Genomic DNA, 19,458 nt, shown 5'->3' on the forward strand with positions numbered 1-19,458 from the left:
AAGTAACTTTTATATTAAGATATCTTAAGAATAGCTTAAGATTACCTTATTATTTAGCTAAGTATTATACTATTAAAGCGCTCTTAAAGTATTTATTATAATATTAACTATTATAATTAATATTATTTATTAATTAAGGTATTAATAGACCGTTTTTTTATATTAATTTATAATTATAAGAGTAATTAATAGCTATAACTCTTAAAAGACTACTTTTTAAATACTAATATTCTAGTAATAATATAATAATAACGCTTATATAAGCTATAAAAGGCGCTTAAATACTTAAATATACTAGATAAGCCTAATAATATAAGCTATTTTTTATTAAATAAGTATAATATTAATATAAGTATTTATCTTATATTTATTACTTAAATTAAGCTAATTATAATATAAATAAGAAATTACTTACTTAACGTATAAATTAACTTAAAGAAAATAAGCTATATATATAATAAATAAAGAGCTTTAATATTTAAATCAGACCTTTAAATGTATTGTATTTTTTATAGTTTTTACTATACTATATTGTATTGTATTGTATTGTAATATATTACAATACATTATAAGATAAGAATACTTATAAATGTATTATAAGGCTATAAAATATCTAATAATAGAAATAAATGCTTATATAAGCATATTATATATTAAAATAAAGCTAAAAATCACGTGATTTTAAATCTTTAAAGATTCACCTTAAAATGTGGATATTAAGCGAGATATTAAGCTTTAAAGTTATATCTTAAAATAAAAAGTAAGTAAAGTGGGGCGAATTTTCAATTGCTTATAACTTTTTAATATAATAACTTATAATAGTAAAAAGTGGGTCATTTTAAAGAGCTAATTTAGCTCTTTTTAATAATATAAAGTTTTCTCTTATAACCCTTATAATTAGCCTTAAAATCCTAAGTTAAAAAAACAAGGGTCTTTTTTACTTAAAATACATTTATAAGTATTTTCGTAATGTAATGTAATGTATTTAAATACAATACACGAAAATACAATACAATACAAAATATAATACACAATACACTTGTATTTACTATATTTGTAAGAGCTCTAAATATTTTAAGTTAAATATTATATAGCTTCTCTTTATTATAGGCTTAAGCTAGCAGCTCGGGCCTAGGCCGAACCTAATGCAAAGGCAGCTTAGACTTAACCCGAATAATTTATAGGTTAGGTAGGGATATAAAGGGGGGTAAGAAGGGGAAAACCTTTCTTTCTCTTTCTCTTTCTTCTTAAGTTTATTCTTACTTTTTAAAGATATATACTTATAATAATATAATATAGTTAATTCTTAATAAAGAATAAACTTTACTATAAATAACCTTAATAAAGTAATATTTAATATAAGATAAAACTTACTTATATTTAACGCTTTTATATTAGGTAAAAGCACTTTATTTAACTTTATAGCGCTATAAAAGATTATAAATATTTAGGCTAAAAGACTCTATTAACTCTTTAAATAATACTATAACTTATAGAACTAAATAGTATAAGCTACATTTATTATAGGGATACCTATTAATAATAATACCCTAATAAAATGAAAATTAATTTTAACGGGAACCCCTTTTAATAGTAATAAGAACGTGTTTAAGGCTTAAAAGAAGCTTATAATATATAAGCTAATTAAAGACGTATAATTTATTAATAGCTCTTATAATTAATAGGTCTTTATTTACTAGAATCTCTTTAATAAAGTTAAGAGCTATATAGCTTTATTTTTTAAACTAGGTAAGGTAAAGAGCTATAACCCGTTTTAATTTCTAGAATACCTATTATTTATATATTTAAACCCTTATTAAAAGGAAATTACACTTATTAAGCTAAACTAAATATAATAACGTTAAAATAAGTTATTTATAAACTTCTTTATTTAATTTAAGAATAAGCTTATACTTATTAAAGAGATATTATAAGCTAGTTTTATAAAGCTTATAAAACTATAATAAGCCTTAAATAAGCGTATATAAGAAGAAATTATAAGTAAGAAAATATTACGCTTTAAGTATAACGTAATAATAGCTTAACTTTATAATATAGCTATTAATATTAAATTCTTATAATTAATAGAGAAGTTTTAAAATAAGTAAAATAAAGGGGTTACCTTTAAGATAAAATAACTAATAAATAAAGATATACTAATAATAAATGTAATAAAGATAAAATTTTAAATTAAATCTAAGAAAAGTGTAAGTTAAAATTACCTTAAAGGTAATTAAAAGAAGAGAGCCTATTAGATTTTAAAGGAGATAATTAACTAATAAAAGAAGAAAAGAAAGTATATTTATTATAAATTAATAGGGTATTATATAATTAAATATACCCTTTTACCTATATAATAGCTATAAACGTCTAGTATAAGAGGTGCTATAATAGGAGATATAATTAATAGCTTAAATAAGAATAATAAGTAATTAAAAAATAATACGCTCTTATAATAAGTCTTTTAATAAAGGCACTATAATATAATAATAATTATAAAATAAAAAGTATCTTATTTAAAAAATAAGAGTTAAAGGAAATTAAGTTAAGAATAAATATATTATCTCTCTTAATTTTTACGTTAATTAACTTCTTAAAGTTTATAAACGCTTAAGTAAATATAAGCTATAATTATTACGTAATAATAAGTAAAAAGTTTATATAACGTATAAGCTTTAAGTAGGTTTTACTAGAGTAATAGTAATAAATACATATAATAGTAAAAACTAAGTAAAGTAAAGTAATATAATAAAAGTTACACTTTATAATCTCTTACTTAGTATAATTTATAATAAATATAAACGGCTAAAAATCCCTAGTAATAGCTTACGTAATACTAGGTCTTACCTAAAACGTAATACTAGGGATACCTTAAATAATACGCTATAATATATACGTGTAATTAGCTAAAAGAGAGCTTATAATAGGCGTTATAAGCGATTTAGTAATTAAAAGATTTAATAATTAAGTAATATAAAACCCTATAATAATAGTATTAAAGTTAATATTCATAAGACTTATTTAATAGGCTTAAAGAAAGAAGAAGAAGTATTATCTTATAGCTATAAGCTTACGTGAAATAATAATAGTCTTATATGTATAAGAAGCTAAGGCAAATTAAAAGTAAAAATAAGCGCTATAGCTTTTTAATAAGTTATAGAATTTTTAGGACTTATTTAATTAAGAAAAAGTAAATAAACTTCTCTTATATTAAAGGTAATTAAACTATTATATATAATTAAAGAAGCGTTTAAATAAATTTAACCTTAAGTTATTATAAGTATTACTTTATAATATACCACGTAAATACCTATTATAGATTAAAAAATAAGTTATAAACCTAATAAATAAAAGCTAAATTCGCGTAAGTTTCTTACTAATAGTAGCTTTAATCTTACTTATAAAGAAGCTTAGTAAAGGCTAGTAATTTTATATTAATTATCGTACCTTAAATAAAGTTATAAAGTAAAACTATTACTTACTTTTATTAGTTAAGAAAATACTATAATCTCTTTTTAAGATTAAATAGTTTATAAAGTTAAATATACATTTAGTATTTTATAAGCTTTAAGTTACCTTAAGAGAGAAGTATTTAATAGCGTTTTAAATTAGGTTTAAACTATTTAAGTAGCTAGTATACTTATTTAAGCTAATAGGCGCTCTTATAACGTTTTAACGTTATATTAATAGTACCTTAAGAAAAATACTAGAGGATTTTATAATAGCTTATTTAAATAATATTTTAATTTACTTAAGTAGCTTATAAAAAGACTATATACGAAAAGTACGCGAGATATTAATAAGACTTCGCGTAATAAAGCTATACTTAAATATTAAGAAATACGCTTTTTACGTGTAAGAGGTAAAATATCTTAGCTTTATTATTTATATAAGTAAAGAGATTTATTTTAACCTAAAGAAAATAAAGGTAATATATAGCTAAAAACCCCTTACGCGTTAAAGGGGGGTTTAAGGATTTTTAGGGTTTATAAACTTTTATTAGAACTTTATATTAAATTTCTTATCCCTTATAAGCTTACTCTTAGGGTTACTAAAAAAAGGCGCTTGATTTAAGTAATTAAAGGAGTGTAATACTACCTTTAAGTCTTTAAAAAAAGCGTTTATATTATATTTAGTCTTAAAGTAATAAAATTCTATAAAGAAAACGGTTATAAAGGTAAATTACTTAATTAACGCTCTTAAAAAATACCTATTATAATTTAATAATAGAGTTTTTTACCTAATAGTATATTACTTTATAAGGCTTATAGCTTTAAAAAGAAATTATATTATTTATAATAAGAAACTCTTAACTATTATCTCTTACTTAAAAGCTTAATTAATAGAACTTTAAAGTATTACGTAATTATTTATTATTCTTATAAATTATAAAAACCTAAAATACTTTATCTTATTAAAGAAAATATTAAAGAGATAAGTGTATTAAGTAAAAATACTTTTCTTATTTAACTTTTACCTTTATTATAAACCTAAAATATAAGCGTAACGCTTTAATATACTCTCTTAAAGAGACTAAAACTAGAATACCTTTTTACTACGCTTTAATAGTATTATTTAGCTAATAAATATATTACTTATATTATTAGGTAATCTAACCTTAACCGCTAATAATAAAGAAAAGGTTAATAAGACTATTAATTCCTTATTAAGAATAAAGATATTCAATAATTATTACCTTTAAAGCTTATAAGACTAAGGTTAACGTAAAAATAAGGTAATAGTATATTAAATTAAAGTTATTTAAAAGAATACTTAAAGGTTTCTTAAGAAGGAAGATATACGAGAATAAATTATAAACTATACTCTCTTTATACACGAAACGCTATTATTTTAAAGCTATACCTAAACCTTAAAGTAAGAGCTACTTATAATAATACTTATATAACGCGTGTATAACTCTTTAATAGTAAGCTACCTTAAAAAAAATAATACCTTTATTACTTTAATAGAACTATTACTAGAAAGGGATATCTTAAAACGTTACGCGATTTATACGTAACTACTATTATTATAAGGGATATAAGAGTAGGTAGCTCTAGTAGGGACTCCTATAATTAATTTTAATTATAAATAGGTATTAGTTATAGATCTTAATTAACTTTATAATAGACCTTTTTACTTATAAGAAAGGGAATACTAAATACCTAATAATTATTATAGATTAATTATTTAAATACATGTAATTAAAGGCTATAATATTAATAGAGGCTAAGGCGTATATAAAATGTTTTAAGTACTACTAGTAGTAATTTTATAGATTCTTAAAATAAATTATTATAAATTATAGGTTAAATTAGCTTAATAAATTTTAAATAATACTTTATAAACTTATAAAGATAACCTAGCTTCTCTTTATAACGTATTACTTATAAATAAATAGTAATATAAAACGCGTAAACTAAAAGATATAGGTAATTCTTTAAGTTATAATCTTATTTAAGTAATTTAATTAAATAGAATATCTTAGAGCTTACTAGTTAGCCTTAAATAACTAAGACTTAATTATAATTAAAATAAGCTTAAATAAAGCCTTATATAAATTTAATATAGCTATAATTTAAAAGCTACCTTATATATAAAAATTAAAGACCTTAATAAAGGGAAGGGTAATAGTATTTATTAATTACTTATAAGAAGAAATAAACCTAACTTAAGCTATAATTACATTTACCTAATAATATACTTAGAACTTAATAAGTAAATAATAGCGCTTAATAAAGAAGTTTAAGATTAAAGATAATACTTAATTAAATCTATAAAATATTAAAATAAATTAATTAAGTAAAAAGCTAGATTAGGTTATAGTAAAATATAAGGTTATAAACGTGTTAACGTTACTTATAATAAGGCTAAACGTTTTAAGTAATATTTACCTAGTATTTCACGTTAATCTTCTAAAACGTATAGCTTATAACCCGCTTTTATTTTAGGAGTTATAAGACTTTAAATTAAGCCTTAAGTTAACGTAAACGAATAATAAGGTAAGCGGTTAGCTAGTAAAAGAATTTAAGGTAAAGAAAATCCTTATAATAAAGAACGTATTAAGGAGAGGTAAGAAACGAAAAGCCTACGTAAAATAGGTAGGTTATATGTAGCTAACCTAGGAGCTATTAGAAAACGTACGGGAGATAGTAGCATTATAATCGCGTTCGCCTAGTAACGTGCCTAGAACTCGACAAGAAAATAACGGCGCCTAGTAAAGAAGTTTAAGATTAGAGATAATACCTAGCTAAACCTATAAAATATTAAAATAAATTAGCTAAGTAAGAAGCTAGATTAGGTTATAACGAAATATAAGGTTATAAACGTATTAATGCTACTTATAGTAAGGCTAGACGTCTTAGGTAGTATTTACCTAGTATTTCACGTTAATCTCCTAAAACGTATAGCTTATAACTCACTCTTATTTTAAGAGCTATAAAACTTTAAATTAAGCCTTAAGTTAACGTAAATAAATAATAAGATAAGCGATTAATTAATAAAAGAATTTAAGGTAAAGGAAATTCTTATAATAAAAAACGTATTAAAGAGAGGTAAGAAATAAAAAGCCTACGTAAAATAAGTAAGTTATATATAGTTAATTTAAAAGCTACTAGAAAACGTATAGGAGATAGCAATATTAAAGCGTTTTAAAAACTAATAGAGAAATATAAGGCAGAATAATAGCCTTATACTGCCTTCGCGTTACGCTTAAACTACTATAATTATAATAGTACCTATATAAAAAAAAAAAAAAAAAAGAGTAATAAGAGCTTATAATAAGTTAAAATGAAGGTAATAAAAATAATACTATAATTTAAGAGCCTTAAATTATATGAGTAAAGAGACTATAAGGGGCTAGTAAATTTTTTTAGACTAATTAATTATAAATATTATAATTAAAGAATATATAAAAAAAAAAAAACACCTTATTTAACGGGTAATTAACGTTATTAAAAGAGCTAATATATAGCTAGCTTAAATATAAAACGTTCGCGTAAAGTAAAGTTTAAATTACTAAAAACTAATAATAATAAAGGGAAATAATTCTTATTAGTTAAGATATAAGATAAAATAAACTACTAGTAAAAAGTAATAAAGACCTTTATTAAAGTAAGAAGAAGTAGCGCTAAGAGGGAGCTATTAGAGTCTTTAGCCTTAAATTAAGCGAATAAGAAAGAGCTTAAATTAAATAGGTTAATAGAATTAATACACTTAATAGGTAAGTAAACCTTTAATAAGAGGCGCGTAAATTAGAATTAAATTAAAGGCTTAAAGTAGTATTAATAAAAGTAAAACTATTAATATTAATATTATTAACGCGCGATAAGAAACCCTAATAGAATAATATATTATAAGTATAGGGGCTAGTTTTACGAGAGAAAAAGCTATAAGATAAAGCTTAATTAAAGGTATTTTAGGAATAATTAAAGGCCTTTCTCTTACACTTATTCTTACTTTTATTTATTAATAAAGAATTATTAAAATACTAGTTTTAATTAATATTAAACTCTTCCCCCTTAAAGAGACGCTATAGCTTTAAGATAAGCGTAATTAATTACCTAGTTATAAAAGATAAGAGTATATTTAAGCGAGAAGTAAAGGTAATTAACTATTAAGTTATAAAAGGTAAAGGCGTAATTAAACGGGAAATAAAGGTAGCTAATAGTATAATAGAACTAATAAAAGAAAGATTTTTAACTAAAATAAGCTTATTAGAATTATTAAGGGATTATTTAGGGAGCTAATAGTAAGTAATAAGGTTAAGAAGAACGAAAGAAAACCCTAATAAGATAGTATTAAAAGCGTAAATAAAACGCTAGTTATATCTAGTAAGGGATAAGCTAATAAATTTAATTACCCTTTTAAGATAAGCTATTTATATAATATATTCTTTATAGTTAATACGTTAATTATTAATAAGCTAGTTAAGAGTATAAGTAATATTAGCTTAATTACGGTAAAAATCTATAATTATTACTTAATAGCTAGAATTCTAGTAAATAATAGCGCGGCTATAATAAATAATAAGCGTAAGGGATATATTAAGAATAATAGCTTATTAGGCTATAAATAATAAGTTTTAATTAGACTTAATAAAGGAGTTAATCGTTTAAATTAAATTAAAATTAATGCGAGTATAAGTAAGTATAAACTAAAATTTTTTTATTATAAAGAAGAACTTACACGAGAACTTAGCCTAAAAAGCCTTAATATTAGCGCTCTTTTTAATAGTTTTAATAGTAATATAATTATTATAAGCGGTAATACGCTTAACTTTCTTTTATTAATAGTAAAGCTTAAAATTTACCGCGTAAATATATAACTTTTAATTACACTATTAATAAGTATTATAGTAGAGTTATGTTACGAACGTCACTAAACGCGGGAAGGACTAGGCCGCACCAGGGAAGGCAAAGCTATGATAGGGGAGAACCAAGACGTCACGTGCCAGGTCACGTGATCATGAAGTGATCGATGGATCACCTATCAATCACTATAAGCTAAGTGATCGTTGGATCACTTATCGATTGCTATGAGTTAGGGATCGATAGATAGACAAATAATTAGGGTGATTATAAGTCTATAATAAAGAGATAGATAAGTACTTAAGGAGGGGGTATTCCGCTATAGTAGATAGTCTAGTTCTTTATTAATTAATCTAAGTAATAGTTTTACTATTAAGAGTTATACTCTTAACGGCCTTATTGTAATACTACTTAAAAAGCTACTCTATAGCATTTAACCTAACTTACTTCCTAAGAAATAAACCTACTATGCCTTAGAATCTAAGCTACTATTACATTTTAATTAATCCTATTTAGTAAGTTACCTTAAAACTTTAAGTAGTAATAACTTCCAAGATATTTACTTTAAGCGGAAAGACTACTAACCTTAGGGAGATAATAAAGTACCTTTATAATAAGATTACTAAGCTTAAGAAGCAGAATTAATAGCTTCTTAACTAATAGAATAATCTCTACGAAAAACTTAAGGCACGAGAAGAGAAACTTATAGCAGTTTAAAATCTTACACCTACATCCTCTATTAATAATAATAACATGTTAAAATTCCCTAAGCCTAAATTATACGATAGTTATAAGGGTAATATAAGGAACTTTCTTACATAAGCCTAAGCTTACCTATAAGTTAACGAAAAAATCTACACGATACCTAAGTTATAAATTCTTTATATTAGTAACCTCTTAACTAGAAAAGCAATAGAATAGTGGGAGCTAACCCTTCGCGTATATTTTAAGCATAACGCTAAAGCTAAAGTGGAAGTTATCCACATTTTCTTTAATTATAAAACCTTTAAAGAACGACTTCTTACTACATTTAGAAACCCTAATAAGTATAAAGAAGCTATACGATAGCTTACTTAACTCAAGTAAACCGAATTTATAGCTTACTACGCTAAGGAGTTTAAACGCATTACAGTAAAACCTAACTAGAATACTAAACCTAAAATGAAAGTCTTTTATTAAGGACTTAAAGAAGAAGTAAAGGATAACATTTATTAAGAAGATCATTTTAAGTTATTTAATAACTTTATTAAAATAGTTATTAAGGCAAATAACCGTTTATACGAGTAACGTTACGAAAAAAGTCACAGGAAATTCGAATTATATACTAGGTTTAATAAACCTAATAGTAGTAAGCCACACTAAACATTAATAGTATATAGGTACCACGCTAAACCTATAGAACTTAACGCCGTAAATAAGGAAAAGGGGAAGACTTATTATAATTATAGTAAGGCTAGATACTTTATAAATAAATGTAAAGCCTTAAAGAAGCTATAGAAGCTAATTCCTAAAGGTAGAAAGCTTTATATCGTAAACTAAGAAGACTTACCCACGCGAAATCTTAGTGTAATAAGTAATAAAGGAAGCCCTACGTTAGTAAATAATATTAGTTTAAATAAAGATTAGGAATTTAAAACCTAACTAGTACCTAATAACTTTTAAGAATACTAGACACCCTCACTAAAAAGTGAACCTTTACTAGAATAAATCTAAGAAGAAGAGAATTATTCAACTAAGAAAAACGAACCTAAAATTAAATATAAACTCCTTAATTAGACCTTCTATTACGATAATAATTACTACACGCACCTTAGTAGCAAGTAAGGTAGCGGATAATTTCCACGAGAATGAAAGGGAAGGAGAATAACCCTTATAATACAACTAAAATTACGACGAACCAATTCTAAGATATTAAACGGAAAATTATATTATGCTAAGAATAACGTATACACTATTCGAATTACGCCCTTATAATCTAAGGAAGGAAACTATATAACTACGAGTAACTCACTTAATTTAAGTTCAATTAACACAAATAGTAGATTAAGTAATTACTAAGAAAGCTCTAATAAGACGCTAAAAGATAATCGCCGATAATAGCGCTTAGAGATACGCGCTAAATAATAATAAGAGAAGAGGAATAATAATTCGGGAAACGATAGCTATCATTGTAATTAAGACCGATTCCTTAACGGAGATCTAATAGGTCTTTATATATTATAAATATTAGCAGTACTATACACCTTATAGTTAATATAACTATAATAGGAAGAAAGATCTAGGCAATAATTAATAGCGGAGTATAAGGAAATTTTATCTCGTTAAATCTCGTTAATAAATTACAATTACCTTAGACACCTAAAGATAAGCCCTACTAACTCACAACTATAAAAGAAACTATAGTAAAGTATAGCTATAAAGTAGTTAATATAGAGATTGCGTAGCTTCTTATTAATATATAAGGCACGAAATACTAAGTTACACTAAATATTATAGTAATTTTAAAACATGATATTATATTAGGGATACCCTAGTTATAAGCGAGTAATCCATAAGTTAATTAAAGAACTAGCTAACTTTAATAGGATTTACTAGAATGCGGTTACAAAGCTAAGAGCAGCCTATAAAGGGCACCTTATTTAGACTATAATAGGCCTCTAGGAATATACGTGATCGCTAGAGAGCCTAAAGCTAAGATAATAGAGATTCCTAAGAAATACTTAAAGTATAGTAAGCTATTTAACGGAGAGCTAAAAATAGGACTACTAGAGTATTTACGCTAGAACTATAAGATTAGACTCTAGCCTAGTACTAAACTAACGTTTAATAAGATTTATTCTTAGAACCCTAAGTAAGATAAGGCGCTTAAGGAGTATCTGAAGGACATGTTATAGAAGGGATATATACGATTATTAGAGTCTCTAGTAGAATACTTAATCCTATAGGTATTAAAGAAGAACGGGAAACTATAACTATGCATTAATTACTAACACTTAAATAAGATTATAATTAAGAATTAATACCCGTTACCGCTTATAACGGAAATTAAAGATAAAGTTAAAAAAGCTAAATGGTTTATTACACTTAACTTAAAAGGAGCCTATAATCTTATACGAATAAAAGAAGGCTACGAGTGAATAATAGCATTTTAAACTAGTAAAGAATACTACGAATATCTAGTAATACCTTTTAGGCTTACTAACGCACTAGTAACCTTTTAAAGAATAATCGATATAATCTTACGAAAACAACTAGAAGTGTTTATAGTTATATACCTTAATAATATTCTTATTTACTTAAATACCCTTAAGAAATATAAGTAATATGTATATAAGGTACTATAAACTCTATAGGATAATAAACTCTTAATTAAAGCCTTAAAATACTAGTTCCACTAGAATACTATACACTTTCTAGGGTACGTGCTTATACACGAAGAAATACAAATAAGCTTAAATAAAATTAAAACCATTAAGAAATAGCCTACATTAAAGAATCTAAAAGAAGTTAAAGAATTTATAGTATTTATAAACTTCTATTATAAGTTCTTAAGTGAATATAAAGACATTTTATAACCTCTTATAAACCTAATAAAGAAAGAAGTTAGCTTTTAATAGAATAAACTAGAAGCTATAGTATTTCAGAAAATAAAAGATTTAGTTACGTTAAAACCTATATTAAAAGCACCTAATTAAAATAAACCTTATAAGCTTAAAACAAACGCCTTAAACTTTACACTAGGCGGACAGCTTAAATAATAAGATAATTAAGAAAGATTACACCTAGTTGCATTCTTCTTAAAGAAACTCTATAAACCCGAACTTAATTATAGGATTTACGATAAAGAACTTATAGCTATTATTAAGTGCTTTAAAGAATAAAGACATTATCTTATAAAAGTAAAGCATTAAATTAAGGTCTATACTAATTACAAGAATCTCACATTATTCTTAACTATAAAGAATCTAAATAAACGATAGATTAGATAGTATAAAACCCTTACGAATTATAACTTTAAAATTATATACTATAAAGAATCTAAAAACGAAAGAGTAAACGCGCTTAGCTAAAGAGAGGACTTAAAATCGGATAAGCAAGTAAATAATGCACCCTTATTACGCGCTACTAAGGAGGGGAACCTTATACTAGGCACCTAAGAAATTAATATAATATAGTAAGTTAAGCTAAATAAAACATAAATGTATTAGATTACATTATATATTAATAATAACAGCTATTTAAACAATTAAAAAACGAAAACGCATTTATCTAAGGAAGGTAAGACCTTCTTATATAATAAATAGTAGTATATTCCTAGTATACTTTAAGAACAGCTTATTAAGGAAATATACGAGCACCTATTACACGGATATTAGGGTGTAGGGAAAACGATTAGCAGGCTAAGAAGATTATATAACTTCCTAGAAAGCAGAAAAATAGTATAAGAAGTTATTAAGAAATACAACACGTGTAATAAAGCAAAATTAGCGCGACACGTACTATACGGAGAATTACAATTAATATCGCTACCTAAAAGAGCATAGTAAACTATTATAATAGACTTTATCGTTAAACTACTAAAGTTAAAAGAACCTATAATAGGAGTAGCTTACGATAGTATTCTAGTTATTATAGATAAACTCATAAAATACACCTACTATATTCCATATAAGGAATTAAGTAATACTAAGGACTTAGCGTATATATTCTTTAAAATAGTTATTACATAACATAGATTACTAATAAAGCTTATATTAGATCGCGATAAATTATTCACCTTAAACTTTTAGAAATACCTTATAGAAACCATAAAGATTAAATAAAGCTTATTAATAGTATTCCACTTATAATTAGATAGATAAACAGAAATCTTAAACTAAATACTCGAATAATATCTGCGAAGCTATATTAACTACTAATAGAACGATTAGGTAGAATAGCTACCACTAGTATAATAGGCTTATAATAGCTCTAAGATTAATAATATAAAGATGTTACTATTTAGGGTAAATTACGGATTTAACCCTATTATTAAGACACATGTAACACAGAATAGAAACGCGCTAGTAGCTATAGCGCATGTAGCAATTATAATAGAAATATAAAAACACTTATAATAGAAATAAATATTTTTATAAAACTAAATAAAATACTACGCGAATAGAAAGAGATTACTAGCGCTAATCCTAGAGGAGGGATATAAAGTATACCTTATTCGCAAAAACATTAAAACTAAGTAACCTAGTAATAAACTTAACTAAAAGAAGATTAAACCATTTCTTATTAAACGAAAAATCTCAAATACTAACTATAAACTATTATTACTAGATAAAATAAGAATCTATCCTATATTTTATATATTACTACTAGAGAAAGCACTAGATAAATCTATAATTACTATAAATATTATAATGGAAGATACTAATAAATATAAAGTTAAACGGATACTTAAAGTATAGGGAGGTATAAAGAATCGTTATTATCTCGTTAAATAAAAGGGATATTTAAACTCTAAAAACACCTAGAAACCAGCTAAAAATCTTACGAATTACTTAACGTTACTTAAATAGTTTTATTCCTAAGAAACGTATCCCAATTAATCTCCTAAGTACCGCTTAATAACTTAATATTAAACTTAGCATTTAAGAAACGAACTAAAGCAGAATCTAGATCCTTGGAAGGAGTGGGAAGAACCTCTATGGTCTTTTAAAGCTATTTAGCCTCCTTACACTTTACACGTTTTAACTCTTTGACGTTATTAATACCACGCGTAACCACACGCATTATTTTCTTAAACTATAATTTCTTTTATTTTTAAAGACGAAGAACCTTCTCTTCCGCCTCTTCTAGCTTACGCTTTAACTTAATATATTAAGACGTAATATTTCGTAACTAAGTAGGGGACACTCCCTAAACGTTACATTATAATAAGTTTAAATAAACACACTTCGCATATTAAGAGGAGTTAGAAGGAGAAACTTAATATTTAAGGATACTACAGCCCTCGCAAGCGAAATAGGACGGCATAGTTAGAAGAAAAGGACTCATAAGAATAGCCGCTAAAAGATTATTACAACGAAGAATTAATGCCTTAGAAGCCTTTAACTTTTACTTGATAACACGATTAGCAGGTATAATAGCACATGATAATGGAAGAAGGAAGTTACTCTAGGACCTTAAACGGCCTACTTTAATAGCCTTAAGAATAAGACTAATAGGGGAGAGGCATAATATTACGAACGTTACTAAACGCGGGAAGGACTAGGCCGCACCAGGGAAGGCAAAGCTATGACAGGGGAGAACCAAGACGTCACGTGCTAGGTCACGTGATCATGAAGTGATTGATGGATCACCTATTAATCACTATAAGCCAAGTAATCGTTGGATCACTTATTAATTGCTATAAGTTAGGGATTAATAGATAGACAAATAATCAGGGTAATTATAAGTCTATAATAGAGAGATAGACAAGTACTTAAGGAGAGGGTATTCCGCTGTAATAGATAGTCTAGTTCTCTATTAATCAATCTAAGTAATAGTTTTACTATTAAGAGTTATACTCTTAATGGCCTTATTATAATACTGCTTAAAAAGCTACTCTATAGCATTTAACCTGACTTACTTCCTAAGAAATAGACCTACTGTGCCTTAGAACCTAAGCCACCGTTACAAGTTAATATATTATATTAGAATTAAAAGCGTATTTATAATAGCTAGTATTTAAAAGTTAATTTTAATATTACATATAAGGGTTAATAAGCTTCTTATTATTAGAAATCTCGTTCTTATTAAAGTTACCTTTTATAATAAAGTTACTTAAATAGCGCTTAAAGCGTAGAGTAAAAGGGGGTAAAAGAGTGCTAATAATACTAGTTATATTATTATTTTTCTTTTTTTAAATTAACGCGAGAATAAAGGGATTAATTTAAAAGCTTAATAAATAAATTCTATAGGAAAATACGTGTAATAAGGTTTAAAATTATTCTAAGAAAGGGGTAAGAATAAGAGATTATAAAGAATAAGAAGAAAATACTATAAAAGATTTATTTTATACTTAATTTACCTTACTTTTATAAAGAAATAAAGATAAATAAATATAAAAGATAAAAAGAGAGTATAATATACCTTATATAGCTATTAGCTAGATACTAAAAGAGCTTAGGTAAGTAAAAGGGTATTTTATAAGCTTAAGCTAATAGCTTAAGCTTAGGTTAAACTTAATATAAAGGTAGCTTAAACTTGACTTAAATAATTTATAAGTTAAGTAGAGATATAAAGGGGAGTAAAAAAAGGGAAACCTTTCTTTCTCTTTCTCTTTCTTCTTAAGTTTATTCTTACTTTTTAAAGACGTATACTTATAGTAGTATAGTATAGCTAGTCCTTAACACTCTTCTTTATTAATTATATATAATAAGGTATTATTATCTCTTAAAGATATCTTAAAGCCCTTTAACTTAATAATTAAAGCTAAGTATTAAGAAATTAATTAAAGTATAAATCTTAAAGTATAAAATAAAAATAATACTTCTCTTAATATACTTAATATATTAATTATTATTACGCGCTTAAGAGATTAAATTAAAGCTTAATTATTAAGTTTAAGTTTAGCTTTAATAAGTTTTACGTTAAGAAAACCTTACCTAATTAATTTAATATTAGCTTAAAATACTCGTATATAAAAGAGATAATATATAAAGTATTTAATATTTATTATATTACGTATATAAGTTAAGAGAAATATTTAATTAATTAAAAGAGAGTTATTATAATAAAGAGAAATATAATAAAATAATTATTATAATTAATTATTATATAACTTAATAAATATACTTTTAAAGTAATTATATTTACCTTTAAGGTAATAAGTAATTTAAGTATTCTTAAATTAAATAATAATATACTTAACGTAAATAATATAAAAATTAATATTTTAAAATAAGAAGATAAGGTAAAACTTAATAAATATACTTAAATATACTCTTAAATTAATTATATTTATCTTAAAAGGCTAAAGTAATAAGTAAGTTAAATATTCTTATATTAAATAATAATATACTTAATATAAATAATATAAGAATTAATATATTTAAATAAAGAGATAAGATATAACTTAATAAACTCTTATAAGATATTAATTAATAATAATAAAGGTTTTAAGTTATACTTATATAAGTATTATATAAAGTAAAGTATAATACTTTAATACTTAATTAATAATAATAATTATTATAATTTAATATAAAGAAAGTAAGCTATATAAGTTTTATTTAAGTACTTAAAAACACCTAATATTTTTAATAAATAATTATAAGTACCTTATTTTCCCTTATAAATCTATTTAAGTCTTTTTTTCCTACCTATACCTACCTAAAGCCTACGGGTAAGCAACCTACACGGGTACCCGTGGACCTTTTACACCCTATAAATGGGCTATCATATCACCCTGCATCTAGACAGCGCGACCCGCACAATGGTCGATGAATTCGCCACCAGCGCCTTTCTTAGTCACAAATTAAAAAATGGACGTCATGTACTTGTGGTCCCCATCTCTGAGAGCGCCATTGCCAGTGCCACCAGTGACAGTCTAGTGACTCTGGCTGAGCGGGCTGGATGGACTGTGGAGCGAATGCAGGTGAGAATATGCATACGACGATCCCTTTGCCAGTTTTAGGCGATTGATTCCACGAGGACCAATCTGATGAATCTTAGCTTCCATTTTCCGCACTTGGCGAGCTGGACGAGGTCGCAGCTGTTGGAACTGCAGCAGCGGCCGTACCCATCAGAGCTTTAGACAGGCTTTCAACGGGAGACAAGTTGGTCTTCCCGGGATCTGGAGAGATGTCCAATATCTCTCACCTGGCCAGCCTCATGGACGCCATCCAGCGTGGTAGACAGCAGGACGTAGACGGTTGGTGCTGGAAGGTAACTGGATTTGCCACCGCGAAACAGAAATTCAAGAACGGCTCGACAGCTGTCTCAAATGCTAAGACAACTGTATAATCTTCAAGGTTCTGTACTGGATATGCCGGGAGTCGGAGCTCTGATAGCTTCAGCACTATTGGTACGGCAAATGACGGCGACCATATCGGTTGAGTGGCAATTGCTCAACCACGACTATACAAACAACCTCGTGCAAAAATCCTGGGATTCTGGGTTGAGCATTGTTATAGATGAGAAGGAATGAGATTATTTCCACTAAATAGTAAGTCCTTGTTTGAGAGTATCTTGTGTAACTAGAGTGTGGCCTCTATAAGCCATAACATGAAGAGAAGAAAGGGAATAAAGTCAAAGTAGCCCCGGTCTCGTTCGAGTTTCCGAAGAAGTCGCTGTTAATCTCACTAGCTATTGGTCTTTCGGCGCCGTAGAGCTCTTTGAGCTATTTCGATGCAAAGTTTATGCACCTTTAACATGCCTCCAACTCGTCATGCTTGCCCCAAATTCGTCCCTCTTGCTACCAGCCTGGAGCAGCAAGGCCACCATATCAGTACGGCCAGTCATCACGGCGCGCTGCAGTGGCGTGTATCCAGCACTGTCGCGAGCATCGACTGATACATTACCATTCTCCAAAAGATATTGAAGCATATCTATGTGACCACCCGCCACAGCAAGATGCAAGAGCGGCTCGCCTGCATTTGGTATGGGTTGGCTGGAACCAGCAGCTAACTGCCGTACTAATTTGTCCACGTTGAATGATCTAGCATTTCTACCGGGGCTATCAACAGCCCGAGTATGTACATAGCCCTTGGTCGTTACTACCGGGCAACTGCCGCACAGGGGGCACGATGGCACTGGCATTCGTGGTCGTTGCATCACGTCAGGTTCAACTAATGGCAATACGGAGCCAATTCGTGCCGCTGGGAACTTTGAGCTTGCACTAGTTGGAACATGCATCGCGGTTGGTACCTCAGAGCCTCCCAGAATTCCAGTAGCAGTGCTTGGCACTTGGAACGGGCCATCACCGAGCGTATCTGCTCCGTCACAGGATTCTGGCCATGCTTCAGAGTAGCCGCCCATCCAATCGGCCTCTTGCAACCTAGTGCAAGGCGTCAATAATTGTGAGTCGATAACTCCAGCGCTGTCCTCTTTGGGAGCTATCGTAATGGTCGGACTGCATTGGGTGTTTTTCGCCTCTGACGAAGTGGACGAAACTGGCGATGTGTGCGTCTGTACGGAAGGAGCCGAGTCTTCGCGGATGCTTTGACATTGCTCGTTACTTGAAGCTCCCTCGCGCATTCGTTGTAGCTCTTCCCTGAGCATCTTGACCTCAATCGCGCGATCCCGCATGTTTCGTCCTGGAAAAGAGACGTCTCAGTCATCTGAGATCAGGATCCAGGGTGCCAATACCTACGGTACGCCCGCTGCGCAAGCCGGTTCTGGATCTTCCTCCGTTCTGTTGAATCCTGAAGGTTTGTCCAGTTCTCATCGGGCTTCATCAATTCAAGATAGGTATCTGGTATATTGTTGTTGCGACGCCTCGGCGCCGTAGTCCCCGGAGGCGCCGCCATGTCAAACTCGTCGCTCCTCTTCAAGCTCGAGCTGCAGATACAAATAAATACAACATTGAATGGTGGAAACGGCAGTGATTGGCAGCCGTGTATGCTTTTTGAAAGATTTGTTGACCAATACTGCGGAGGACAGTCTATTCGTGGCGCCTTTCTGGGTTGTGTCCTGTGCTGTCTGACATTTTATGGTCTGCCTGGTACTTGCCATCTAGCAGTATTTCGCGCTCTGAAATCCAAGGTCGGACCATACAGGTATCATGTACATCACCTATTTGGGAATCAAAGATGCGTAAATGCTGTTGGTTTGGTCGCTGGTGTGCTGTTGGTTGGGTCTGGTATACGTCTGGTCCAGGTTTTTGACCACAGCCTACATATGTAGTCACCACATCATACCCACAGACATATACATGTCAACTGGTACTTCTGTACGCAGTCATTAGCACTAGCAATGACAGGCAGCTTGGCACGGACACATCTCAGTCAAGAAAATTGGCGTATAAACCTGGGATAGATCTGTGCCATAGAGGCAGCAGGAAAGAGAGTGATGCTTGCAAGATGGCTGTTTGCGCTGCCTCGTCATATTATGGTCACAACAGGCGACAAAAGGAAAGAGTCTGGTACGTCCTGTGGGCAGGACGTATAGTAAT

At 28.0% G+C, this 19,458-nt stretch overlaps 2 protein-coding genes across 3 annotated transcripts; one reads left to right on the plus strand and one right to left on the minus strand.

Moving 5' to 3' along the window:
* Positions 1 to 16,779: 16,779 nt before the first annotated feature.
* Positions 16,780 to 19,334, plus strand: J3458_015141 (uncharacterized protein; the record flags this gene model as incomplete). Of its 2 annotated transcripts, XM_066120682.1 has the most annotated exons (3): positions 16,780 to 16,941; positions 17,019 to 17,231; positions 17,318 to 19,334. In XM_066120682.1, 3 exons carry the CDS (start codon positions 16,780 to 16,782, stop codon positions 17,351 to 17,353), a joined length of 411 nt encoding a protein of 136 aa, XP_065974274.1. In that variant the 3' UTR covers positions 17,354 to 19,334. The 2 variants fall into 2 exon arrangements, with proteins under 2 accessions (XP_065974274.1, XP_065974273.1); XM_066120681.1 differs by having other exon boundaries at positions 17,019 to 19,334.
* J3458_015142 (uncharacterized protein) lies at positions 17,342 to 19,376 on the minus strand. Its single transcript, XM_007813124.2, has 2 exons — positions 18,658 to 19,376; positions 17,342 to 18,601 (listed from the first exon to the last, which is right to left on the minus strand). Exons 1-2 carry the CDS (start codon positions 18,812 to 18,814, stop codon positions 17,703 to 17,705), a joined length of 1,056 nt encoding a protein of 351 aa, XP_007811315.2. The 5' UTR covers positions 18,815 to 19,376; the 3' UTR covers positions 17,342 to 17,702.
* Positions 19,377 to 19,458: the final 82 nt, after the last annotated feature.

This window comes from Metarhizium acridum (assembly GCF_019434415.1).
Source record: "Metarhizium acridum strain ARSEF 324 chromosome Unknown scaffold_347, whole genome shotgun sequence".
Classification (NCBI taxonomy): Eukaryota; Fungi; Ascomycota; class Sordariomycetes; order Hypocreales; family Clavicipitaceae; genus Metarhizium; species Metarhizium acridum.